General features: G+C 38.5%; 1 protein-coding gene across 7 annotated transcripts in view; it reads right to left on the minus strand.

Moving 5' to 3' along the window:
- Positions 1–222: 222 nt before the first annotated feature.
- The window catches only part of RAD54B (RAD54 homolog B), a 42,600-nt gene continuing 15,334 nt past the window's right edge, over positions 223–27,488 (minus strand). For 4 of the 7 annotated variants that reach the window (XM_034422445.3, XM_087891358.1, XM_034422446.3 and 1 more), the window contains 12 exons: positions 19,386–19,568; positions 16,166–16,438; positions 14,173–14,335; positions 10,907–11,132; positions 9,352–9,559; positions 7,778–7,917; positions 6,591–6,881; positions 5,510–5,682; positions 3,845–4,106; positions 3,312–3,378; positions 2,968–3,168; positions 223–574 (listed from right to left, as the gene is read on the minus strand). In XM_034422445.3, the coding sequence (XP_034278336.2) occupies positions 393–574; positions 2,968–3,168; positions 3,312–3,378; positions 3,845–4,106; positions 5,510–5,682; positions 6,591–6,881; positions 7,778–7,917; positions 9,352–9,559; positions 10,907–11,132; positions 14,173–14,335; positions 16,166–16,438; positions 19,386–19,568 (2,369 nt within the window). In that variant the 3' untranslated portion in view covers positions 223–392. Of the gene's footprint in view, positions 575–2,234; positions 2,271–2,967; positions 3,169–3,311; positions 3,379–3,844; positions 4,107–5,509; positions 5,683–6,590; positions 6,882–7,777; positions 7,918–9,351; positions 9,560–10,906; positions 11,133–14,172; positions 14,336–16,165; positions 16,439–19,385; positions 19,569–27,488 lie in introns of all 7 variants that reach the window. The other 3 variants (XM_087891355.1, XM_087891357.1, XM_087891356.1) reach the window with 1 other exon arrangement.

Raw genomic sequence — 27,488 nt, forward strand, 5'->3', positions numbered from 1 at the left:
TCATAACTATATAATGCAATGTATCTTCTAATACTAATACATACTAATTCTGAGAACAAATCCAGGCTTATTTATTGATGGAGGAAAATAACCATGAAAGAAAGCCTTGTCTCTGTTCTTATCATCAGTTGAAGAAAACATCTTGGATGGGTTAGACTAAAGTATAATATATTGTAAAGTTGTTAGAGTGATGTGACATTGTAAGAAAAAGTGGTGGCAAAGAATTTTTCCCCCAGTTTATTTTAAGGCTTAAAAGAATAATACAGTGTCAACCTTGATATATGCTCTTTATCCTCAGTAATCCTATTATTAATAATGCTGCTGCTGCTGTTAAAATGATAATACCCTAATGAATACAAGCTCACTGCAACTAAGAAGACGCTAAGTTGCTCTCAACTTGTTATATTTTGGAAAATGAATGTAAGGTTGTCTTTTATCCTGTCAAGGAAGGGATCAGGGAGATTTTTGTGATCCACACAAAAGTGTTTCCATTGCATCAGTTGTGACATAGTCAGAGACTTTTTGACTTTCACATCACTTTGGCTACTCTGGTCATCTTGGATCGCAGGACAGCCTAAGAAAAATAACAGGAAGAAAACATAAGCCGATGAGAAATATTCAACACTACTTGAACATTTTGAAACAAAGACGTTTATGCCTATAAAAATGCCTTGGTTGAACTCCAGGTACTTTAGATCAGCGGTCACCAATTGGTGGTCCATGGACCAACGGTGGTCTGCGAGAAAATTTTGGTGGTCCGCAGAAAAATTATTTGCATTTTTTATGTTGCACTAAATCAGGGATCCTCTACAGCCCCTGGGCCAGATATGTGCAATGAACATTTGTGTTACTGCAGAGTCTCCCCTTTCGGGCTCTTCTTGTGTGGGTTGAAGGGGGGCAGAAATTCTGACTTGGGGTCTGCTTCAGCCTCCTGGTACGGGGCTTTGAGCAAAGGCTGGAGGGAAGTGCCACTGGTGGCGAAGAGCTGGAGGGCCTTGTTCCAGTGGGACTGCATCATGGCCTGGAACTGGCTGACTATCTCATCCCGCTGAGCCTCCAGGCGCCAGTAACTGGCCTTGCACTCCCGCAGGTCTTCCCTCTGCTTGGAAAGCCTATGCTCCTAGTCCTCAGTGAGGTGCTTCTACTGAGCCTCCTTCTCGGTCACATCCAATTTGAACTGAGCCAACTGTTTTGCCAACTCTTTCTCGTGGTGGCTGCTTAGCTCCAACAACTGCTTCCTGTTGGGGCCTTAGGGAGCTCAGGTGGGGAGGCAAGGAGTGGCTGGCAGGGGAGGAGTGAGTAGAGGCGATCGAGGCGCCCCTTGATGTGAGTGACATTGAGTTGACTACACCCACCCAGTCACATGACCACCTAGCCACGCCCACCCATCTAGTCATTAGGCAGATCATATTGGTCCATGGGTTTTAAAATTATGAATTTAGTAGTCCCTGAGGTCCAAAGGATTGTTGACCCCTGCTCTAGATGACAGAATAACAGAATAACAAAGTTGGAAGGGACCTTGGAGGTCTTCTAGTCCAAAGAAACCATATACTATCTCAGACAAATGGTTATCCAATCTCTTCTTTAAAACATCCCATGTTGGAGCATTCACAACTTCTGGAGGCAAGTCCTTCCAATGATGCCTGAGACAAACAGGAAACTACGGCTAAGAAGCGACTTGCTGGATTAGTCTCCTCTAACCTGACATCCTGTTTCCCAGAGTGGTTAACAAAAGATAACCATCCTCTCTCATTTTTTTCTCCCTGCAACCTTATCAACTGACCACTGTAATGTATCTAGTAGACATCAGACACTTCTGTTTGCTTATTTTTCACAACTTTGTTAATCCCCCTTTGAAACAGAGAAGGGTCTCACTGTTTTCTAGTTCTAAAACTCAAGATTGCATGATGAGTAACAGTGGCCAGGCTTTCTAAGTTTTGGGGGCTCAGTAATAAGTAAGGTAGACCTTGGCATCTGAAAACTTTTGAAAGTGCAGTTGCTGCCTGTAACATGGCTACTGACTCTTATTTTGTCCTGACGACTGGCTGCCATTATACTTGGTGCAACCAATTCATCATTTACCTAACTACAATATGAAGAAATATTTTCTTTTAACTGACCTGAATCTGTATCTATAATTATAACCAAGTTAAAAAATTTGCACAGAATAACATAGGCTTCAAGTTTCAGCTCTCCATAAAGAAACAATATACTGACATCATAAAATTGCTCACCAAGTCCACCAATCCTGGCTTCTGCAACAGGGGTGCCTGCAAGGTGGGTGGGAGGTCAAAAACGGCAAGGGGGCAGCCACAACCATGGAATCAAAGCTCCCCCCTTTTTTATATGCATCGCAGCTTTGACTGCAGAGTTGTGGCCATCATCAGCAAACTTTTTTGACCCTTCTGCAAGCAATCAGTTTGCAATTTGAAAGTGGGGGGAAGCACAGTTTTAATTTAATTTAATTATTTCAATTTATATGCCGCCTCTCTCCGATGACTCAGGGCGGCTCACAATACATTTTAAAAAATCATTATAAAAAAACATTTAAAAATTAAAAACATTAAAAACTCATTCACTCCATTCATGGCCGTATCTCACCAGATCGCAAGAGTGAGATCAACGGCCCCAGGCCTGCCGGAAAAGCCAGGTCTTCACCGCTTTTCGGAAGGCCAATAGGGTGGGGATGGTCTGGACCTCAGGAGGTAACTGGTTCCAGAGAGTTGGGGCAGCCACAGAGAAGGCCCTCCCCCGTGGGCCTGCCAGCCAGCATTGTTTAGCTGACGGGACTCGGAGGAGACCAACTCTGTGGGATCTTACCGGTCACTGGGAGCTATGCGGCAGAAGGCGGTCTCAAAGATAACCTGGCCCTGAGCCATGTAGGGCTTTAAAGGTAATAACCAACACCAACACCTTGAATACTATCCCATGTATGAAATAAGGCAGGAGCCACTCAGAAAAGGTCACCTTGATTATCTTTCTTTCCCATACAGTTACACTCCAGCAAATCATGGGTCACACAATTGGAATCTTCATGCAATGTAAAGAGGTTTCTAAGTTCTTCGACAGAAAAACGGATATGCTCAGATCCCTTGGAAAAGTCTACAACTGCTCCAGAGAGAGCTTGCTTGCTGATTTGTCTCTGATAGATTTTCTCCTCTATTGTGCCTGCATTGAAGAAAGCAAACATTCATTCACTTCCTGAAAATAATGACCAGAAATAGGCAAGAAGCATAAATTCATGAATGGTCAAAGCCATTGGTACTAACCAATGGGGTTTAAAAAAGCATTGTAACTATGATATTGCAGACCTGTAGTGAGCAGTCTGTAAATATGAACTGTATGCCTCTGTCCATCTCTCCACACTCTGGCCATTGCCTGCAAGACAGAATGAGACAATAAAAATGATGGATAAGGCCTTCCAGCTAATATGCTTGGCAATGTTATTTCACTATGTCTGCTTATTTAATTTTGTTTCTAAAAATCTGGCTACAATCAAGCTCCTGTTTTACTATGGGTGAGTTCATGAAGAAACAAATGAAATTTTTGGCAAGTTTTTGACCGATTGACTAATTACGTGACATCAGGTCAATCTTGAACCATGTAGATGGTCCTCCGTGACAATATGTCAAAAACACATTGACAAAAGCTTGACTGACTGAACAAAACATTGAGCATCCTGTATGTAATTTTTTCTAAGAAGTCAACCCCTGCCATTTCACGCACATTGGCTTTTAAAAATATACTCACTTAGTTAAATAGGTATAAATCATTAAAAGGACTTCAGTTAATTCTGATTGATGCTAATAGCTCTGCAGTCTCAATATTAAAGAATGTAACAAACCTGAATATCAGTTGCTGGATTCCAGTCAATATCATACAGGATTAAATGAGATGCTCCAACAAGGTTCAAACCTACACCACCAGCTTTTGAACTTAACAGAAAGATGAAGGCTGGGCAAAATTTACTATTGAAACTATCAACAATCTGTTGCCTCTGGGAGACGGGGGTGCTGCCATCAAGTCTAGTATAGGGATATCCAGATCGTTGGCATACTTCTTGTAATATATTTAACGTCTGTGTATAGTTAGATACCACAACGACTCTGCAAGCATGGAATAGAGAAAACTGGTTATTAACAAATTCCATCTATGTTGATGGAACAAAATTATTTTAATACTAGTTTGGTTTTCATCTTATAATACAATAAACAAAATTTTCAGTTCTCTGATAGGAACTAATGATACCAACTGAATTATGGGCCCAAATTTATAGTGTCAATTGTCAATTATTATATAAGAGATTGTGCTAAGAGGAAAATGTGCCATGTAAGTTTTGTGTACTTGTTATTTATTCATATGAAGGACTTCAAACAAAAAGAAGATGTCAGTAAACCAAGGATGTATAGCAATAGTGCCTTAGTGAAATGATAGGCTAAGGGTATTAGAAGGCCAGTGGGAAACCATATGTTTGGGCAGAAGGCAAGTCCCACTACAGTGAAACAGGCAGAGACCTGAGAAGATAGCACAGATACAGCACATGTCTGTTGTGATAGACATGAAGCAGGGAGGATATTTCTGCTTTCATTTCTATAAGGAAGAATATCTGTTCCACCAGGAAGCCTATGTGAAACCAACCTTTATTTGATCTTACATGAGATTAGGCCAGAAAAAAGAAATTGTGTTTTAGAGAAAGAATTTGTTGGGAAATGCCACAGTTAATTATTAAAAGGAAGGTAGCTTATATTTATATATGGAATTTTCACATATATAAATTTCACATTTTCAGCTATATATCATTACTCCACCTACAATGTTTGTTAAGGTTATTAAGCACAAACATAATATGTTTGTATTTCATATCTCTATGCATGGTTTATTATTAATGAATTGTCAGTGGCTATATTTTCGACTCTGCTTCTCTGCCATCAGCTCTCCAACATCAAAATAGTATATTGGCAGGAAAAATATTGGCAAGCAAATATTGGGTTTTCTCCTGGGATAGATTTAGAATAAATATATAAATCACTGACAAACAACTATCAGATAAGAATGTAGAGAATTGGAAACTAATGAATAAATTCATTCATGTTCCCTGAACAAAAATCTAAAAAGAGGTATGAGAATTTACTTCAGTCTTCTGAAGAGATCAGTTTAAATGAAAGAGCAATGACTACCAAGGTCCATAGCACTAAAGATGGTTAATACAATAGCTAAGAACTAAATTAGAAGCCATTATGTCTCTTGTCTATGGAGATTCTCAGTCATCCAGGTCATGGTTGCCCCAAAGGTGCTTTTTCAACAGGCAACTGGACTTTCTGGTTTTTCTTTGAAGACGTTTCGCTTCTCATCCAAGAAGCTTCTTCAGCTCTGAAAGAAAAACCAGAAAGTCCAGTTGTCTCTTGAAGAAGTACCTTTGGGACATGATGTCTCTTGTTTAGAAAAAAGAACTAAACTATAAGATTCACACACACTCAAACTGTGCTTTCAATTTAAATAGCCTTCCTACCTTTCTGAAGATCCATGTTCATGAATTGCTGCCAGCATCTGCGTTAGCACCTTCAACTTTCCTGAGTCACTCTCAGAGAAATTTGTCTGAGCACTTTCTTGAGAAAAAACATCACGTAAACCACCATAAAGGTTTGTCTGATCTTGGTTATCACGAGACTCAGATTCTTTCTTCTATGGAGAAGAGAATTTTGGAAAAGTATGTGACTGTTTCAATGACATTTCAACTAAAGCCATATCCATACTTTCTGCTTGTTCCCATTGTCATGTCAAACCACCCACTATTTCCTGAATGCAAGAATGGACAACATTGTCCTCCACATGCACAGAGCCTATTGCAAATGTGCCTCGCGATTATGTTTTGAAATTTCACTTATAAAGTTGGCTTTTCCATTCTGATGCATCTTTTTTCTTTTAATAATTTTTATTAATATATTCTATGCACCAATATACAAATGAAATATACAATCCTGCCACCATAGTGTAATGTGAGTACATTGTCCATAAATATAGTCATTCCTTTATACATACATACTTGCCATCATATATATAAATCACATATCTATTCTACCCCACCTTTTCTGGACCCAATCGTACCATAATTTCCAACTGTTATAAAATTCTGAATCTTTTTTACCATTGATCAATCTAGTCAATCTATCTGATTCCGCACACTCATTAATTTTATATATTATTTTCAAATCTGATGCATCTTAAGCCCTTCCAGTTAGTCTACCATTTTTGCATTCCAATGTAATGATATTCCCAGCTTTGATCAGTTCTAGATTATGGATTTTTAATGCTGTAAATCATCTAGAGTTGCGATGTATGAGCTGGACAGCCATATAAATTTGTTTCATAAATAAAATGTTTGATTTCCGTATTGATTGAAAGTCATGTATGACCTTTTCATGGATCGGTTATTTTCTCCCAAGCCCTTCTGGAAGAAGCTAGTTAGAGAAAACAATGCATATTTCTTCGAATAGATTAAAATCTGTAATGATTGCAGACTTAAATGCCTACCAAACAATTCTAAGAATCTATTCTAAGAAACATATTGAAACATAATTCAATATGCACACCTGTATTGCTTTCAAGAGCAGGCAGGGATGGTTACAAAGTTTTTTCAAAGCCCCGATGCATATCAAATGTGGGCTATTCTCCAAACTTCCTTGTAGGCAAGATCTAACAATCTGAGAGCTCAAAAGACTTTGATAAAGAGCAAGCTGCAACATTGTTGGACGACAGAAAAGTATGCTCTCCTTTTTGGGGGGCAAGAATTTGTTGATGACCTCTTGCGTTCTTCTAAGAATGAAGAGTCCTGTTAGATGCATCAGCTCTGCTGCCCTTTTCTCACCTAGTTCAGTGTCTTCCTAGAAAATAAAATGGAATATCAAATTAGTTCATGACCCTTTATTCATTCTTGCTTACCATAAAAAGGTCCCTTCCTTCACAGAAGCTTCCTTAGAGTCTGGAACCCTAAACATAACTCTCCTCCCTCTTCCCAAAGTGCATGAATTCTTCTCCCTGTGTCTGCCCTTGCACTCCTATATCATTTCCCCTTGCTCTGGAGTTCAGACAGAACATAAACTTCTAGCCAGAAATCCCAATGAGTTAAATAAAGTTTTTATGCCTAGAATATTTGGAATAGGGTTGCAGTCTAAATTTACTCTTCTTAAGCTTTATATTTCCCTTGATCCTCAGATTTGCATTAAACAATTTTGAAATAAACTCAGCAACTCATCAATGTCTTAATCTGATTGATTCTTAAATTTTTATCCTACCTTCCTAAGCAATCAAGGCGGCTTAGAACAATAAAACTAAGCATAAAATAAAAAAAACTTGATAATAAAATCTATACATTTATTAAAACTACTATAATTAAAGCCAATTAGCTTGGTGAAATAAATATTTTTGCCACATTTTCCAATATACTGAGAGGGTAAGACTTTTCCTTAAGTGTTCCTTAAACACTTTTCCTCAGAAAGAGCACTTAATAATTTGGAAGTCATAGATGAAAAGGTTCAGTTCCCTGTACTACATGATAAGGTTTTTTTAGCACAGAACTTTCTCTTCCTGTTTCTAGAGTATCTTCAATAGTTACTCTTTGTAATGGTAGTTATACAATAAAGAAATGTAAACATAAAAAATGTATTGCCTCTCATAACAATAAATTACTTATCCCTCTAACAGTAAAGAAACCTTATGTCTCTTAATTTTATGCAATCAGTAAAAAAAATCACAAATTCCAATTGTTGTGAAAACAGACCTCAGCTGCTGAAGGTTCTCGCGATCTAAGAATAGGCTCCTCATACACCTTTTTGTAGGCAGATAAAGGACCAAGTATTCCAGGATTTACATATTCTATTAAAGCATAAAACTCTTGAAGATCATTTTGTACTGGAGTACCTGGAGAGACAAAATATAATTTCGTGAATAATAAAAGAGGGCCAATTTTGTGTAAGTGGTTAAGACCCCAGATTAGAAACTGGGAGATTGTGAGTGCTAGTCCAGCCTTAGGCACAAAGCCAGCTAGGATGTTGTGGTCCGCCAGCACCCTGCGGAGCTGGCAGCAGAGTCGACAGTGAGGAGGCTGGCAGTGGTGAGTTTTAATTTTTTTTACTACCAGTTCTGTGGGCATGGCTTGGTGGGTGTGGCATGGCTTGGTGGGCGTGGCAGGGGAAAGATACTGTAAAATCTCCATTCCCACCCCACTCCAGGGGAAGGAAATCCCCATTTCCTCCGGATCAGCTGAGACTTGGGAGGCAGAGAATTGATGGGGCTGGGGCCAGTCAGAATTTTTACTACCGGTTCTCCGAACTACTCAAAATTTGCACTACCGGTTCTCCAGAACTGGTCAGAACCTGCTGAAACCCACCTCTGGAGGCTGGGGAGGAACTTGGGCCAGTCCTGGAATCTGGGGAAGGCTTGGATGAGGGCTCTGCGTCCGAGGCAGAAAAACGGCCATCTGGGAGGTATGTGCTGCCTCCGGAGCCTCCAGAGTCGGACCTCAGCGAGGCAGAGGAACAGGGGGAGCCCGTTCTCAGTGCGCACCTGCGCAGAGCTGCCAGAAGGCAAGAACATTTAAAACAAAAGGGACGACTCGGGAGTAGGGCTTGGAGATGATTGGCCCCTCCCATAAGACTTAAAAGAGGAGCAAAGGCATGTGGGCCTTTGCAGGAAGCAACGTTGTTAATTCTGTGCAGCTTAAAGTCTGAAGTTCTGTTTGATTCTGGACTCCGTGTGGTTTTGCCAATTAGGTCTTTGGCAGCGTGTCAAGGGAGATAAAGGTGGGTGATTATCAGCCTTATCCCGAAGGACTCTTTACAACTATTTGGGACTCATCTGTGAATGAACAGAATTCACAGCTGTTAAAATAAAACAGGTTTTTGGGACTACTCGTGTGTTTTACTAACTCAGGAAGCCTAGGTCAGAACATAGAGCCATTCATACTCTTTCAACCCTAGGAAGCAGGGAATAGCAAACCACTTTGGAATTTTTGGGAAGAAGGGACTACTCCAGGCAGTCTCCAACTGTCAAAACTGACTTGAAGGCACAAATACACACACACATATACACACCCCCCCTAATTAGATTTTTATTCACTTTTTAATGCACCAATATAAGGGAACAACAATTTTTTTTTTTACTGTAAGTTGAACAGTGTTGAATGTATATTTTATCGACAAAGAAATAAAGGGAGACTAGTATACATCTATTTCAAGCTATTTAGCTCTCATCAGCTAGCCATACCCTTTCTGGGATTCGAACCCGTGCTACTTGCATATTAGGTAGATGTATCAGCCTCACAGGCTTGTGGTGAGTGAATAATGATATACACACCAGTAAGAATAATTCTTCTTTCACAGGAGAGGCTGAGAAGAGCAGCAGTTGTCTTAATAGAACTGTTTTTCAAACGATGTCCTTCATCACAGATGACAAGGCTGAATTCTATCTTCTGAATTTGGTCCAGAGACCGTAGAAACATCTCATAACTAAGGATCAGGACTGAATAAAGGGGGGAATTGATGAATTCTTCCACTTTGTGATCCTGAACAATGTAAAGAGAATGGAAAGTTATGCGGAAATGGGAACGCTGGGATTCTAAATAAAAGTGAATCTATGTCTAAATGTATGTCTTACATATATAACTAAATGTATTGAATTATTCTGAATTAATTTATGAACAGTCATTGACAATAAGATGGGATGACTAACTTAGTTTAAATGACACACAATTATTTTTCTCCTGTATGCTTCCAATGACCAATATTTAATTCTGAATATTAATGAAAAAGATTCTACTCCAATATCCAACTGGGAGACACCATTAGGTTTCCTTCTTTCCTGTTCACTTTCCAACTAATGTTTTTTTTTTAAGTTTTTTATTAGTAGTTCAAAATTAAAAACATTGGACATAGATATGACATCACTGGTCCCAAGCATCTTCCAACAGTTTAAGTTAATACATAATATACTAATGATAATATAATAATATATTCCTTACACCTTATATGTTATTTAAACATAGTATAATAATAGTATTGAATGAAGTTTTCCAACCAATGTTAACCACCTTCTATAACAATTGAACATTTTAGTACATACAGTATGCCTATGCCACTGCTTTCAGGAAGAAATGAAAAAAGGAAAATGTCCATACTGAAAGGCTACTTTTAAATCACAAGCACTGAAAACCAGCAGTTGAGTTGCAAGCCTGCAGCCTCCATTCATTTGACTGCTATTTCATAGAGTGAATTAAGGTCTTAATTACAGTTTGTTAAATAATACCCCACTCATAATGCTAAATTTTCGGGTTGACAAACTGTATTAAGCCCAAATAAGTAAGACACATTCTAGCTCGCTGCTTCATGTGAGCCCAGGAAGTGGATGAAGAGAAGGGATGTGAAGTTACATGTCAATGAAATTAAATCAAAAGAGTTCTATAAATGCAGGTGAACTTCATCTAAATGTTTGGGAATATCTAACATAATTATTAGTGGGATGTGGTGGCTCAGTGGTTAAGACGCTGAGCTTGTCAATAGAAAGGTCGGCAGTTCAGTGGTTTGAATCCCTAGTGCCGCGTTAACGGGGTAAACTCCCATTACTTGACCCAACTTCTGACAACCTAGCAGTTCAAAAGACGTAAAAAATGCAAGTAGAAAAACAGGGACCACCTTTGGTGGGAAGATAACAGTGGTCCGTGCGTCTTTGCCGTTTAGTCATGCCGGCCACATGACCATGGAGACATCTTCGGACAGTGCTGGCTCTTCGGCTTTGAAACAGAGATGAGCACCGCCCCCTAGAGTCGGGAACAACTAGCACATACGTGCGAGGGGAACCTTTACCTTCACCTAACATTTATTAGGGATAGATAGGAGTGTAATTCTTTGTTCACCTGATCAACTAAGAACACTTTGATTCTCTCGTTTCCCAACCATTTCTGAAATTCCTTTCCCCAGTTCTTCACCAGACTTCCAGGAGTTACTATCAAGGCTCGTTTTATTACAGGCTTGCATCCATAAGGTCCTTGACGCAGGAGAGTCCAGATGAGTGAAATACACTGCAGTGTTTTTCCTAAACCCATTTCGTCTGCAAGAATGGCGCCAAATCTATTGCTCACTCTAAGACACAGACAGCAAGGAAAAAGAAAGTGATTACTGTATAAAGTAATTTCAAAAAAGCCTTGGCCATTTAATCGAACATCATAGGCATCCTTATAGTTTGGCAATATAGCAAAAGAGTATTTACGGATCAGCCTTTTCATTTCATTGATTTAGTTTTTTTTATTCCAACATGTCCATACAAAATAAAAATATATGAAATTAAATATGATTGTTGATGGTTATATTTTTACATAATATTGTTCATTTTTTGTTATAGGTTAGATTTTGTTGTGCTTGTACAGTTAGGTAGATTGGATTGAAAGGGCATAACAGTACTTGTAGTAAAATAAATAGGTACAGATACTCAGATCTGAAATCAGAAGGGTTAGAGCAAGGTGTAAAACTCAATTTCATTGAGGGCCGCATCAGGGTTGTGTTTGACCTCAGCGGGCCTTGTTGCCTATTAGCGTGAGGCTCTGGAGAATTCCCTTTCTCAAAAGTATGTGAATCATGCTTTCCTTGCATTTAAGGGCGTGGCCAAAGTGGGCATGGCCAGCTCGACGTCACTTGTGTCGGGGGCACCTGTGATGGCCCGAGGGCTCTGCCAGTGAAAACGGGCTCCCGGGCTCCATTTTCACCTATGACAGCCTCCTGCAACTGTCTGCCAGCAAAAACAGAGCTCAGGAGGGCCACATGGCAGAGGCACCGCGGGCTGGTCGTTCGCTGTTTCCAGGTCGGCCCTGCGGGCCAGATCTAAGCACCCCACAGGCCAGTTCTGGCACGCGGGCCTTGAGTTTGACACCCCTGGGTTAGAGAAAGAGGCTACAGGTTGTTGTCTTCCTTCATTCAGATTGTATCCTTGAGAAAATATGCCGAACCTGCCCACTTGAATGTATTAAAATATTATATTTTAGGTGAAGAATGTTTCTACAGTGATAAATGAAATTTAAAAGGAGGAGCAGAGAATGTGAAAATTTGAGATAAGGCTGATAGGTGATCCAGATAAACATCAATGTTTCCTTCATGAAACTATAGTACTCCTTTTGTTATTATCTACATTATCTCCCAAACCTTCATCAAATTTGGCAAAGCTGTCCTGTCTTTTGGAGAATGAATAACCAAGCTTTTGTTGGATAAAACTGAACTAATAAAATTGCTTTGTGCCCTTCCCTCTGGTGGGTGAAGGCCCTAATTTGGTGGCAGACTTGAGCACAATAAATTCTATGAAATTATTAAATCAGATTAACATCATACTTTTAATTTTGCTATAGTGTGGTCTCATCAGCTTCCCTGTTAATATATACAGTAATATGATGAACAATATTCCTAATTATTTCTTTGAAGGGAGAATTTTCCAGGGGATAAGCAGTTGTATTATTCATAAATAGAACCATTCCTCTGCAAAATGTCTCAATATAATTCAACAAAAGATCTGCCAGGGCTTCACTGACTTGTTGCTTGTATTCTCTGACTTCTAAAGATTTATCTGAAGTAGACTTCAAATTCATCCATTTTTGCAATATTTTTAAAGCTTTTGTAATATGCAGGGATGGAGGCGGGAGAGACAATTATCTCTGTCAAAATCACAGGTTTAAAAATATTATAATTATAGAATTTGGAGCTTTCAACCAAACTAGCAACAAATAATTTTTCTCCAGCCTAGATCTTAATTTCTACCAGAGAGAGCGAAAAAGCCCTTGTAGAAAAGCTTTAGCAAAGCTGCATGAGTAAGATTTTTTTAAAAAGACTCCTTCAAGTCAAGGCCAACTTCTGGTAACAATATGGACAAGATTGCAGAGTTTTATTGGCGATAATGAGGAAACAATTTGCTACTGCCTTCTTCTACAAAGTTGCTTGGCTCCTCCCGTTACAACTCACCCATTTCCTTTTGGTCTGTCATTCTAATATTAACCATGTCTGAGCTCACTTATCTTCTTTGAGATCAGTCAAGGTTACCTAAGCCTGACTCCTGGGCTCTACCTTGTCTATGTGACTTTATCATTCAGAGGGTATTTTAATTTTTAAAAAATAGTATATTTGGATGCTGTAAAACAAAATATCAGCTTCCAAGATCATTTTTATATCCAACAATGACAGTGTTCCTCCCCATGGCTGCCATGTTGTAAATGGCTCCAGTAGTTATTTTGTGACAATGCCCACAAGATTCTCTGGAAATGCCAAATGTGACCACTGGCTCAGAATGATGATTTATCAGCATTGTGTTTTTGGTCTGCTTTTAGTCAAGCAGACCAAAGCTGACAGGTACACAGTGAAGTAATGTTTTCCCTTCTTTGTATTTAACTGTATTGTTTATTTCTGTTTATTTGGCTGAGCTTTCTTGTTTGGGGAAATACAATGTGCAGATTTTATATAAACTAAGAAACCACAATAGCTCTTATAAATATGCTATAGCTGTAGGCCACTGCTTTGTTATGGTTATTGTATTACTCTCCATATAAAGAGTCCACATTATCCTCATATACTATTTTCCTCCTTTGACCTATGTGCAGTGTCTCCTCTGTCTCTCCCCCCACCCTTTTCTTTCTCTTTCTTGCTATTTGCAATCTCCATCGTTGACATCCTGCAGAATTTTTTGAGGAATAAGGAGTATCTAGAACAAGTTTTGCACAAATGCTGTTTTCTAGCAGGATGGATGGATGGATGGATGGATGGATGGATGGATGGATGGATGGAAGGAAGGATGGATGGATGGAAGGAAGGAAGGAAGGAAGGAAGGAGGAAGTTGGTTGGTTGGTTTTTTCACATTTCTGTCATTGCTCAGGCTAGAAGTTTGCTTTTGTTTTTGTAATTGTCGCCACCTCTGCCTAGCTTCCCCATAGTCATCTCCCTGGCTCTCTAAAGGCTAAAACTGTATCAATACGATCTTCACAAAAATGTCGCTGAAAATCGCGCCTAGACAGACATAACTTTTTCTCCTCAGCTTTAGCATTTGAAGTTTTTACAATATTCCAATGGCAAATGCGTCAACTTTTCCCAAAATCTACCAACATTCTGAAAGACTGAGAGATCAACAACAAGGAAACCATCAGCTTCTTACCTCATTCCCATCACACATTCATAAAGAAACAGAATTCCTTCTCGCTGATGTGGGCGAAGATGGCTTGTAATGTAAGGGTCTACAACCACATCCACAACAGGCAAATGTGACTTGTTAAACAATCGCTGGTGACTTGGGCACGGATATGGCATAACTAAGGAATCTTAAATTTCAAACATAGGTGGTGTCAGTGCAAAAGTATTAGTTCAAAGCAAAAGCTACCAATTTTCTAGGTGAAAGACAAAAAAAATCTTTGCCAAATTCAAACCAAAACATGCAAATAACCTTACCCTTTTAATCCTCAAATTGACATAGTTAATACACAATTAGCAGTGTCATATAAACAGCCTTCTCTAAGATGTTTAATATTAAACAAAGAGGAAAAACTTATAATTCTGAACTACATGGTGATATTTGTTCAAGAATTTCTTAAGATTAAATCAACAAAATGACACTTTGCTTCACTGTGTTATATTCCAACGTTAATTTCCCAAATAATCCAGCTTTTAGGAATGTATCAAACATTTTGAGTCCCGTATTAGGCATGAAAGTCAGCTGGGTGACTTTGGGCCGGATATTTTCTCTCAGCCCAATTCACCTCACAGGGTTGTTGTTGTGGGGAAAATAGGAGGGGGAAGGAGAATTAGATATGTAGTTACTTAATAAAGTAAAAAAGGTGAGATAAAAATCAAATAAATAAATAAACTTGAAATAGGCTACTAAGACCTGATTTTAAATAGGTAGAAGTTTGAGTAAAGTTGTAAAAATAAAGAAATCTTTCTGGTTGTTCTGACCATAGAAAGGTTAGTCTTAGGTTGAAACAAGATGTCCCCAAATGTCCCTATATTTATACCGACACTTCCATTCAGTTAAAAGAAATATTGCAGATACACAGATATCTTACGTAGATATAGGCCAGGGGTCAGCAACCTGCAGCTCTGGAGCCACATGTGGCTCTTTCACCCCTCTCTGCGGCTCCCTGTCACTCAAAATATGTGTCACAACCACCAATGTGCGACATCCACCGACATGCGATTTATTGAGCTTTTCAACCCACCTACCCACCCCACCCCCGGTAGGCCAACCATGGATAAATCCAAGAAAAGAAAAGTTTCAGAAAAAAAAAGAATGTTTAATTCAACTACATATGCTAGTTTTGTGGCCGCTCAAGAAATAGTCAGGCACGGGAAGGGTTTTGTGGCTCCTGGTGTTTTCTTTTCTGTGGGAAATGGGTCCAAATGGCTCTTTGAGTGTTTAAGATTGCAGACCCCTGGTATAGGCTGAAGACCCTGAAAGAATTCTTGTTCCAAAGACCATTATACTGAATAAATATTCAACAAACTATTGTACTCTGGCCTGGGTTCTCAAATGTTTGCTTTGACTCCATCTTCCAGTAGCTAAGCATGCTACTTTAAAATAATTATAAGGGATTTTAGGCCTATAGCATGTTCTAAATGAGAAGCAACCTAAAACAAAATTTGAGTTCAGAACTGACAAGGAATAACACGTGTTTGAACAAGCAACTGTATTTTCCATAATTCTTGATCACTAGCTTAGTGTCTGGAATTTATATTTGGAGAATAGTAAGTTGCCTACTCATGAGCTAAGTTTCTTAACTTTGCTGCAAATCAGATAGCAATCTCTCCAATCTATCAGGGAGGAATATATTTGCCAGTTTACATATGATTTCTGTTTTCAGATATGTCATTTTTCAGTCCATCTAGATGTCATCAGTGCCAAGTTTTATTTTATACTGAGAATTCTGAGAATGAGAGAAAGATTTTGGTTATCCAATTCACCCATTTAATTAGTTAGGCCTTCCCCAAGTTAATTTCCGCTTTATATGTTGAGACTATGACTGGAGTGAATTCCAATATAAGTGCAACAGTTAGAGGGAGTCTGAATTAGATTTAAAATACTAATTCACTTTCTTTAGAAGGGGATAGAACAGAGATAGACAAATTAACGCAGATAAACTCAAAGAAATCCTTACTTGGAGCTAACGGATCATGGCGTGGTTTACAGTTAGACCAGTTTTCTTTAGTATTGGCTTTGGAAACATTTTTGAAAGGGTTACAAAACCGCTTTGCAGAAGCAACTGGGGAATTCCAAATTTCTTCTGTGTTCTCCAGACCAGACAGAAAACACTTGCCACTTTTAAAGTCCTCTTCCAATATCACACCCATCACTTCAATTTCTTTGCTTCCAATCATCAGACTCTGACCTTCAGTGAGATTGTCTAAGATTCTGAACTGATATCCAGTGCCTAAGAGAAATTATAAAGGTCATGTGGAGGTGTATGGATATAAATAAATAAAGAATACATTTGGTCAAGTAAATCTTACAGTTTTAAGAAAAGCTGAATACCGATAGTTTATATTTATGACACAATAATATTTTTAAATAAAAATATTAAATAGCTCTATAAGTTTTTGAAAGACATCAATAAAATCCTCAACATAGCTTCTTTATTTTTATGGCACAGTATCACTTTAAAAGAAGGTAAACATCAGCTCCATTTGATGCCAAAATGTTACCCACCTCTCCAAAATACAGATTACATGCAAGAAGCTTTCCAGAGATCTGGTATTCATGAAGGCAGGGGGGGGAGGGGGAACAATTTCTAAGCCCAAAATTCACAAACACTTTCCTGAAAATATCTTACACCCTCATTTACTTCACTAAATGAATTCCTAACTTATCCAATCCTACTAGGCAATAGGAGCAAAAAAAGCTTGATTAACAAGTTAATGAGTAATGCATGAAAGCTAGCCCTTGTTGCTAAGCAATATAGTGCAGAAAATGGTTGATCTCCCTTTTATTTATAATTGTGTTAGCAGCACCAATTATTATTTTTCTGAAAACAAAGAACCCTATAATACCTTAGAGACAAGCACATTTATGTAAATAGTTGTGGGGAATGGGTCGCTGTGCTTATTGCATAAGCATGTAAGTTTTGACTGAAATGTTAGAGACTGTCCTTCATTTGGTAATCATTGCTACTTAACAATATTTTGTACAACTGCCTCCCACTCACCACCCTCCTAGAATAATAATGCTATTCAGCTATAATTTGTTTGGATACCGTTGACTCCTAATAAGTTGGTCTAAGAGAGTGACTGGCCCAAGGTCAACCAACTGGCTTTCATGGCTAAGGTGGGACAGAACTCACAGTCTCCGGCTTTCTAGCCTGATGCCTTAACTACCGTATTTTTTGGACTACAAGATGCACCTTTTTCCCCCAAAAAAGAAGGTGAAAATCTGGGTGTGCCTTATACTCCGAATAGCCCTGCCCAGCCTCACAAACTGAGATTTCAGAGGCTGAAAGAAGCCTCTGAAAGAAGCTTCAGGAAAAAAAGCCTCCAAACAGAGCTTCAGAAAAAAAGCCTCTGAAAGGCTTTTATCTAAAATAATATGGCAAGCAACAAAAGAAGAATCAGTAAAGGTTCTAACCAAACTATGCTAACAAATCTGAAGAATGACACAATAACCAACAGATCGGAAGAGGTTAATCTATATACCAATACCAAAAAACGGAGATTGAACAGAGTACAGATAGTCCGTCAGAATAAAAGCCTCTGAAAGAAGCTTCAGAAAAAAAGCCTCCAAACAGCTTGAGAAAAAAAGTCTTTTTTTCTCAAGCTGTTTCGGAGGCTTTCAGAGGCAAAAAAAAAAAAAAAGCAAGGCACCGAGCTCACAAACAAGAACTTGTTGCTAAAATTCACCTCTGGGAACAGCTGATTGGGGGTATTCCAGGAGACCGATCCACGCGCCAATCAGTTTTTTTCTTATTTTCCTACCCAAAAACTAAGGTACGTCTTATACTCCAGTGCATCTTATACTCCGAAAAATACGGTACTAGACCAAAGTGGCTCTGCGCACACACACACAATGTGAACTTACTACATCTGATAAAGTGGACTTTACTAGATGAAAGATTATGTCAAAAGACTGGTGCTATAAAGAAATGGCTTCAAGGTATGCCTTCTTGCATATTTTCCTGCATGCTGTTGTGGAGGAGGTAAACCTTTACAAAATTGTTTAAGTATATAAATCATTTGCAATTGCACTGAACACATGCAGGCTAGTTTTCACCCCTCTGAACTGTGATTAACTTGCAAATATATAAATGTAGGGAAGCGTGTTGTGGATATGGCAGATATTAAATTCCATTATTTATCAGAAACATTCTTAAAAGGGTGGTAATAGTAAGAAAAATATAACTAGAGTGAAACAGAGTTTGTATATGTAAGGGAGAGAGAAAGACAAGTGGTAGAGTAATATTCCGAATATGGAATGACATTCTGAATATGGGAGTTTTCAAGGCATATCTAATAGTAGGGCAGCACTTTGGATTTGATTCAGGAGACATTTTCAGGAGAGGTGGTTCATAACAATACTTTCCAAACACTCTTTTTATTGGGACATTTCCATTTATTCCTTCCTTTTGCAAGGATAATAAATATACTCTACTCCTGCACAAGGAGGAGAGGAGAGGAGAGGAGAGGAGAGGAGAGGAGAGAATTTTTTATTGGCCAAGTGTGACTGGACTCACAAAGAATTTGTCTTAGTGCATATGCTCTCAGTGTACATAAAAGAAAAGATACTTTCTTCAAGAACCATAAGGTACAACACTTAATGATAGTCATAGGGTACAAATAAGCAATCAAGAAACAATATCAATATAAATTGTAAGGATACAAGCAACAAAATTACAGTCATACAGTCATAAATGGAAAGAGATGGGTGGTGGGAACGATGAGAAAATTAATAGTGGTGCAGACTTAGTAAATAGTTTGACAGTGTTGAGGGAATTATTTGTTTAGCAGAGTGATGGCATTCGGGAAAAAACTGTTCCTGTGTCTTGTCTCCAATACCTCAGAGGATACAAATCTGGCCTCATTCACAAGTTAGCCATGACAAAACTAAACACACAAGTTCTGATTAGCTGATATGGCTATGTAATATTCTATCTATCTACCAATAGACAGATTATTCCTTCATAAATTCACAGAATCTTAAGCACTGGAAGGACCATTTGGACCTCTGAATTCATTTCCTGGGGCTCTTCAACCTCCTTTTATATATCCCTACCTTCCTTCAAGGTGTGGCCTCCAGTCATCAAATAATATCCTTTTCTTCCTTTGCTAAAAGTTACACAACAATATTTCTTCCAACATACACCTGAACAATTATTTTCATTTCATTCTTACCTCTTCCAATGTTTTTGCCTTCCATATCCTTGAGCATCACGGACTTTCCTTTCACTATAAGAACAGCATCTCCTTCCCACTTCTTGTGCTTCTTCTTTGAGGCTTTGCACCACACAACACTGAAATATTTGGTAAGGCAGATGGGCTCCTCTGATTGTCCTGCTTTTTCTGTTGCTGCTGAATCTGTAAAAATGAAGACACACAGGAGGCCTCTGAATTGCAGGGTGCACCCAGGTATGCAAACTGAAAGACAGTTGAGCAGATCATGAAGCTGAATATTAGTTCAGCTTTTTACGTTTATTCCTTCCTGCATGGATCAGGAGAGCAGGATATCTTTTGAAAAAGGGGGAAACTTGTCTAAAGAAACTTATCTAAAAGCATCAGTAACTGAAGCTCCCCTGTATGCAGCTATAAAAATTCAGAATGATAGGATTTCACACTATGCTACCTCCAATGGTGAAATGCAATTTTTTTTCCCTATGGTTCTGTGGGCATGGCTTGGTGGGGTCATGACTGGGTGGGCGTGGCCAAACTTTTAAAAAAAACTTTTTAAAGCATTTTTTGCTACCGGTTCAGGCAAATAGATAGTAAAAAAATGCTTTAAAAAAGTTTTTAAAAAGGTTCCAACAATCGTGCGGCACAGCTGTGATCATCGGAACCTTTTTTTTTTACTTTTTAAAGCATTTTTTAACTTCCCGTTCCCGTTCCCAGATCACAAAAACATTGGTTCCTGCCATCTACTCATGAGGAGCCATTGTCAGGAGTATATGTGGGCAATCTCATGAGCTCTCCTTTCTCCAGAGAGGTTTTCCAGCACAAATCCCGCATCCAGCCATTGATCTCAGCCATAAGGTTGCCTCCATTTCTTCACATTTTCAGTTCACCATGTCCTCAATGGTTGTCATCAAGAATGACATTTCTTCTCCAGTCATCTGGCATTTCATCAGTTCCTCACGGTTTTTCAAAAACAATATAAAAAGGTTCATCTAAATTCTCTGCTATATTATCATAGGTCCCAATGCATTTTTTCCTGAGATTTAAATTCACTTATGAACTTCATAAATTCACTTTATGAAGCAATGTTTTTTTATATAGAGTTTAAGGGCCCAATTACACTTCTTTTTCTTTCTATAGTGCACATAGTTTTTTTTTTCCTGATGTCTTTATTTTTCATCACCAATCTCCATTAAACCCTTCCTAATCAACTTCCCCATACTTCAGCCTCGGACATTTTCCTCAGTCTTTGTGAAGTACTTCTTGGGCCAGCAATCCAAATTTCTTTCATCAACACTATTGGACAGCCAATTATTCATATTCATATTTTCAATCCACTTCTATGGAGTAGAAGGAATAACAAGCCCAAAGGTGGAATTGTTATTTATTGTTTAATATCCATGGGGTTATTGTTGCAAACTGTTTTTTATAGCATAATTTTTCCCAAAATGGATTAGCACAAAGGAAGAACTAGGAATGAACTTGATTGATGTCTTAGAAAGTGTTCAATCACATTCCCAATCCTTATTTTTGTCAAGGAGTGCACTTTGTATGATTTTATGCCTTATTGTAGAATTGCTTCCTTCTTTCCATGATCTAACAAATCTTCATTATCTTTCATCAATCATTCACTGTTCTAATCCTTTGTTTGCCCCCAGTTGACAAATAGGCTGGATTCTTCGTAGACAGGAACAGAAAAATGCCACAAGCATTGCAGGTCACAGCTGCAAATTTCTATCCATCTATCTTCATTTTTTTTAATGTTCCCCCAGTAATTTTTTTTTAATTGTTTCTTTTTCCCTTCTCAGGCTTTCAGCTAAAACTATCAATTTAAAGGGAAAGATGGCTAGAAAAATCTCCCTTAAACTCCCCTGCTAAATTGCATTACAAACTCCTATTTGTTCTTACAGGTTGCTTGCCACAATGCTGCCCAGGCTCTTCATGAAACATGGGCTGCAAAGTCATTTGTATGTTTCTCTGGTTGTCACAGAGGGACGCAGTGGCTCAGTGGCTAAGATGCTGAGCTTGTCAATTGTGAAAGCTCAGCAATTCAGCAGTTCGAATCCCTAGTGTCACGTAATGGGGTGAGCTCCCGTTACTTGTCCCAGCTTCTGCCAACCTAGCAATTCGAAAGCATGTAAAAAATGCAAGTAGAAAAATAGCGACCACCTTTGGTGGGAAGGTAACAGCGGTCCGTGCGCCTTTGGCATTTAGTCATGCTCTTCGGCTTTGAAACGGAGATGAGCACCGCCCCCTAGAGTTGGGAACTACTAGCACATATGTGCAAGGGGAACCTTTACTTTTACCTGTTGTCACAATCCTATGTTATAATTTAAAGTTTACAATTTAGTATGGGTTTTTGGTCTGTTTTATTGTATCTCACTTTGGGATTTAATAGGAAGGCTAGAAAATCTATATTAAATAAATACATCCTCCAGATTGACTCTTTGTACCAGACAGCAGATTTTTTTTTCTTCTGAACATTTCAAAAAGAAGTTGAACTGACAGCTGCAACTTAGGAACAAGCCTTGTGTATAACCTATTATCATAAAATGGACACTATAATTTGATTTCTTGCTTATCAGCTTCCCTTTCACAGTCTTAAGCACAGATAAGTTTCCCAAAGCAATTCATGGGGATTTTGGCAGGCAATGAGAATCACGCTGCCGGGTTAAATCCTGTATTTTTCAGGCATTTTCTGAACATTATCTATATATATTGTTATGAGAAGAAGAAAAGACAAACGTGGGAGGGAAACAAAAATTGCAGAGGCAGCTCAAACTGGACTTTCCTTTTCAAGCAACTGTTCATTTAAGAAGGAGCCTAGTAATGTAGATTTTTAATTACTATCTTCACTGTTTATTGTGATTCTGTTATTGCATTTTATTACAAATGGTAAACCACCTTAGAAAGATCTGTACTATATGCGTAATGACAAGGCATAAAATAGCTTTCTTATGTTTATATAATTCAGATGTGAGTTTTTGCAAATACAAAGAAATGACTAAAAGTTTCACTTAGTTGCTCTCACAACACAACTCATAAATAGGCAGCAAACAAGAAAAACCAATATTATGAATAATTAATATTAGCATTTAATTGTAGCATGCTCCTGGCAACCTGTTTTAGATCAAGGTCATTGCCCATCACTTTCATTGATTTATCATTTATAGCAAATATATTTTCTTGTTCATCACAAAGAAAATAATTTCTAGGAGACGCCCAAAAACACACATCACACCAGACATCTCCATTATAGATCTAAAACAGACAATGCTGTAATAAGCTATTTAGATTACTGAAATATGGTTGCTTAAAATTCATGAGCCTTAGAAAGATTTGACCCTTGTTATGCATTACACAGGAATGATTATTTTTAGACAAGCTGATGACATTCTTGAAAGGAAAAGATGTAATCCTTTCAAGCCATGTTATATAAACCCAATTTACATAAATGCAATCTATTCAATTCAAGCAGGACAAAAACATGAGAGATCAAATTTAATAGGGACTGTGTAACTGTAAGGTAAGGTAAAGGTTCCCCTTGCACATATGTGCTAGTCGTTCCTGACTCTAGGGGACGGTGCTCATCTCCGTTTCAAAGCTGAAGAGCCAGCACTGTCCGAAGACGTCTCCATGGTCATGACTAAACGCCAAGGGCGCACGGAACGCTGTTACCTTCCCACCAAAGGTGGTCCCTATTTTTCTACTTGCATTTTTTAACGTGCTTTTGAACTGCTAGGTTGGCAGAGGCTGGGACAGGAGCTCACCCCGTTACGTGGCACTAGGGATTCGGACTGATGAACTGCCAAGCTTTCGATTGACAAGCTCAGCATCTTAGCCACTGAGCCACCATGTCCCTTGTGTAACTGTAGTTATACATATTAAATACATATGCGTGTTATGCCCCAGAAGAGAGACTTATGATCATGATTACTTCATTGCATTTTAACAGAGGCATCTCCAGAATTAAGTAAATGAAACAGTATATATGTAAATGTTACTTAACTATTTTACATGCAACTTGCTTAAATATCATGCATTTAAGTAAGGTTATTATTTATTTATTAAATCTATACATGGTGTAACTCCATCCCACAATTGGAAAAGTTCATCCTACTGCTGTCCACATGAATTCATCCTTTTGATTTTAATTGTAGTTCAATAATTTGAAGGGAAGTATGGAGAGACAGACACAGATATTGGGATTTTATTTTCTGACCAAAATTGCTGTTGACTGTTGTTACGTGATCTCAGCTTGGTGTGTCTCAAAAAAAAAAAAAAAAAGGTGAGGGGGACACTGAAACTGTCATAAATATGAACCAGTTGCCAAGTATCTGAATTTTGATCACTTGATCATGAAGTCATAACTGTGAAAAACGGTCATAAATCATTTCTTTCAGTGTTGTTGTAACTTTGAATGTTCACTAAACAAACTATGTTGTATATTGTATTTAAATTTTTCTTTTGGAAAGGGATATTTTAAAAGATGTAAAATAAGTTCATATTAGTCATTGCAATCTTACCCTTTTTATACGTTTGATGCATTAAAAAAGAATCACTATCTAATTTCACAAATAACTACATTATAAGGCATCTTATTTGCCTCAGAGATCCCTGGCAAATCTCACTCCAAATTGGGTGATGATAATTTCCACCAGTTCCATGCACCTCCCCCTAGGTTAACCAAGGGTAATAGGAATTGCAGCCCACTAGATCTGGAAGACCAAACAGGGGGAAAGATGAGCTATAATATATAACTTGGTACTTTTTCCATTCCTTTTTAACATCTACATGAGGCCACTGGGTGGGATCATCCGCTGCCATGAGATGAAGTACCATCAGTACACTGATGATATTCAGTGTCTATAACTCCATCCCAGGTGACCCAATGATAACGTCACTGTTTTCTCAGTGTGTCTGGAGGCTGTGGGGCAGAGATGGGTTTCAGTAGGTTCTGAGAACCAGTAGCAGAAATTTTAAGTAGTTCGGAGAACCGGTAGTAAAAATTCTGACTGCCCCCCCCCATCTATTCTCTACCTTCCAAGTCCCAGCTGATCAGGAGGAAATGGGGATTTTGCAGTAACCTTCCCCTGGAGTGGGCTGGGAATGGAGATTTTACAGTATCCTTCCCCTGCCATGCCCACCAAGGAATGCCCACAGAACTGGTAGTAAAAAATTTTGAAACCTACCACTGCTGTGGGGGGTCAGGATGGCGGATAACAGGCTCTGGCTGAACCCTGGTAAGACCAAGTGACTTTGAGTTGTGGAGCTCTAAGTTACGGGACTTTTAACATCTTTAATTTTAGATGGGATTGCACTACTCAAACAGACCTGATGCACAATCTGGGGGTTTCCTGGACTCACAAATCCTGCTTGATGAGCAGGTGGCAGTCATGGTTAGGCGAGCCTTTGTGCAACTTCATGTTGTGCCTCAGTTGAGCCTTTCCTGGGTCAGGAGTCCCCATGCTCAGCCAGTCAAACCCTGGTCATCTCATAGTCGGACTTTTGCAATACAGGGTTTTGTACATGGGGCTACCCTTGAAGACTATCTAGAATTTCACCTGGTGCAGAATGCAGCTGCTCAAAGAGTTCTTGGGGCAACTAGGGTGGCTCACATTATGCTGCTGTTCTGCAAGCAGCACTAGGTGCTAGTTTGCTTCCAGCTCCCATTCAAGATGTTGGTTATCACTTTTAAAACCCTTCATGCCATTGGTCCAGAGTATCTGAGGAATTGGCTCATCCCTGGCATTGGTCCAGGATATCCGAGGAACTGGTTCATCTCAATAGGGACCAGCCCAGCACACCTATGCTGGCAGAAAAAGCAAGCTGTGGGCCTCCCATTTAGTTAATCAATTTTTAATTGATTTTTCAATGTGTAGATTTTATTTATTAAGCTTTTATATAATATTTTATTTATATGACTATAAGCGTCGCCTCGGTGAGATGGGTGGCGTACAAGTTTATAAATGGGTGGTATACAAGTTTATAAATACATACATACTGTACAAATATACAGACATACACACATACATACATGTTTTAACCAGTCCTTTTCCCTGAGGCTCATGTGCATCTTCATAGCACACATTTGAGGCTAGATGCTCATTTGGACAATTAACAATTGTCACAACAATTGTCAGAATTGTATGTCATAACAATTCTGGGGAAAGGAGCAGCTGCTTTAAGGTATTGTAGGCAGATGCTACATCCCCAATCAGAAGCAATTTTGAAGATAAAATTCAAAGCCATTCATAGTCAAGTTAATGTACACATTCAGTAACACACTTGTGTCATGTTTGATTAAAAAACATTTTTTTGAATTCTTATTCAGTGAGTTTCATTATCTACATCACTATAACAGCAACAACCGGGGACAAATAGGAGGTATCACCAAATTCTGTACAAGGTAAAGAATAATTAAAAGAGGCAGAAAAACGCAGAACAATGTTAATGGAAATTTAAAAAAACAATGCTATGGAAGTGGAACCTTCAACAGAATGAATGTGACAGATAGAAAATAAAAGTAATATAAATATTTGGGATGAAATTAAAGCGAGGATATATCGGAAGCAACAATTTAGAGATCAGTGAGGGAATGAAAGTGGTATGTTGAAGGGTAGAATTGAAATTAGGGATAGAAATGTTAGTGCTCAAGAAAAAAAAATGTATGAAAAGTAAGGTATAGATCCTGTAACATTGTGATTGAGTTGGTATAATTGGAGAATATAAAGTATGGAAGTAAGAAAAAATGTGATATCCCCTGGACTATTTATTTATAAATAAATCTATTATATAAAAAAATAACTAGACAATCCATTATCCATTCAATCATAATTTCAGAGGTATTTCCTTAAACAGAGAAACAAAATGACCACAGAGAGGCAATACAGCAGTGGGAGTGACTTCAGATTTTCTGCTGGCTTCCCCATTGACTTTCTTTGTAGGAAGCAGACAGGGAGCATTGGAAATGGCAAGTATATGACCGTAGATCAGTGGTCTCCAACCTTTCCGTTTTGGCAGCACAGCATGGGCTCGCATGCACAGCCCCATTTGTTGCTTGTGACATGTGGGCGTGCTTGCGCAAGCGCCTGCCACTCATGTAAGTGAAGCTTTGCGCATGAGCGCAAGCGCCCAGTTTCAAATAGGCCGCAGCTTGGGGTTTGTTGTAGATGACCACTATGGTGCAGCCACAACCTTTGCAAAATTTCAATTCCATAGGAGTCATGGATTCGATTTTGGATGCATTCTGTAAAATAGTCCATTTGAGATACATTAATTCAAATATTGTTGCCTTATAATGTACTGTTTGGCCCAACTGAAGGATACAAACAATCCAACAAGGTTTTAGCGATATAGAGATGTTTTGTGGTGAACTGATTGGAAAGATAAACATAGCTGGAGTTTTTATGGAAGTGATGTTGTGTTAGCTGAGCTCCTACGTGATATGTCATAAAAGTTATATGGATTGTATGATGTAATGAGTACTTTGGATCTGAAATTTAATATAGCAAAGATTAAGCTAGCTTAGCTTAGGGAAATAGAAATTGAATAAATACAATATTTTTCGAAGTATAAGACGCACTCCCCCCCTCACTCCAAATCCACGACGTGCTGTGGATCACAGCACATTGTCGATTGCCGCCTCCGACGTCACATTTTTGGCTCTACGCGTTGCATTTTTGGCCAGTTCCAGGCAGCGGGGATTGGCAGAGATCAGAAGGATCTCTGAAAGATCAAATAAGGAGAGGTACAGTGAACAGAGATGGAATAATATTTACTTTTCTTTCTCTTGTTCATTGCATTTAATTTCTTTATTGTTTACTACTCTTTTCTGCACTTTGCAATATGTTGCTTACCTTGAAAAGAAATAGCATGAGAGGGTTTGTGTGTATGCATACAATATGATTTCATTGCAAGTAGCCAAAACAATAAAATTCATCTGAAAGAAAACTACTAGTATCAGCAAGCTTGGGGAAAATCAATTTTGCTGATGATTTCAGAAAGAAAGGCGGTTCCTAACAAAAGTGAGCAAAGGACAATAATGATTAAATATGCTAAGTGAGTACATAATTGTAATTATCTGTTGGGTTGAAAAATGGTAAGCTC

The sequence above is a fragment of the Pantherophis guttatus genome, chromosome 3 (assembly GCF_059756535.1).
Source record: "Pantherophis guttatus breed Tessera chromosome 3, ASM5975653v1, whole genome shotgun sequence".
Classification (NCBI taxonomy): Eukaryota; Metazoa; Chordata; class Lepidosauria; order Squamata; family Colubridae; genus Pantherophis; species Pantherophis guttatus.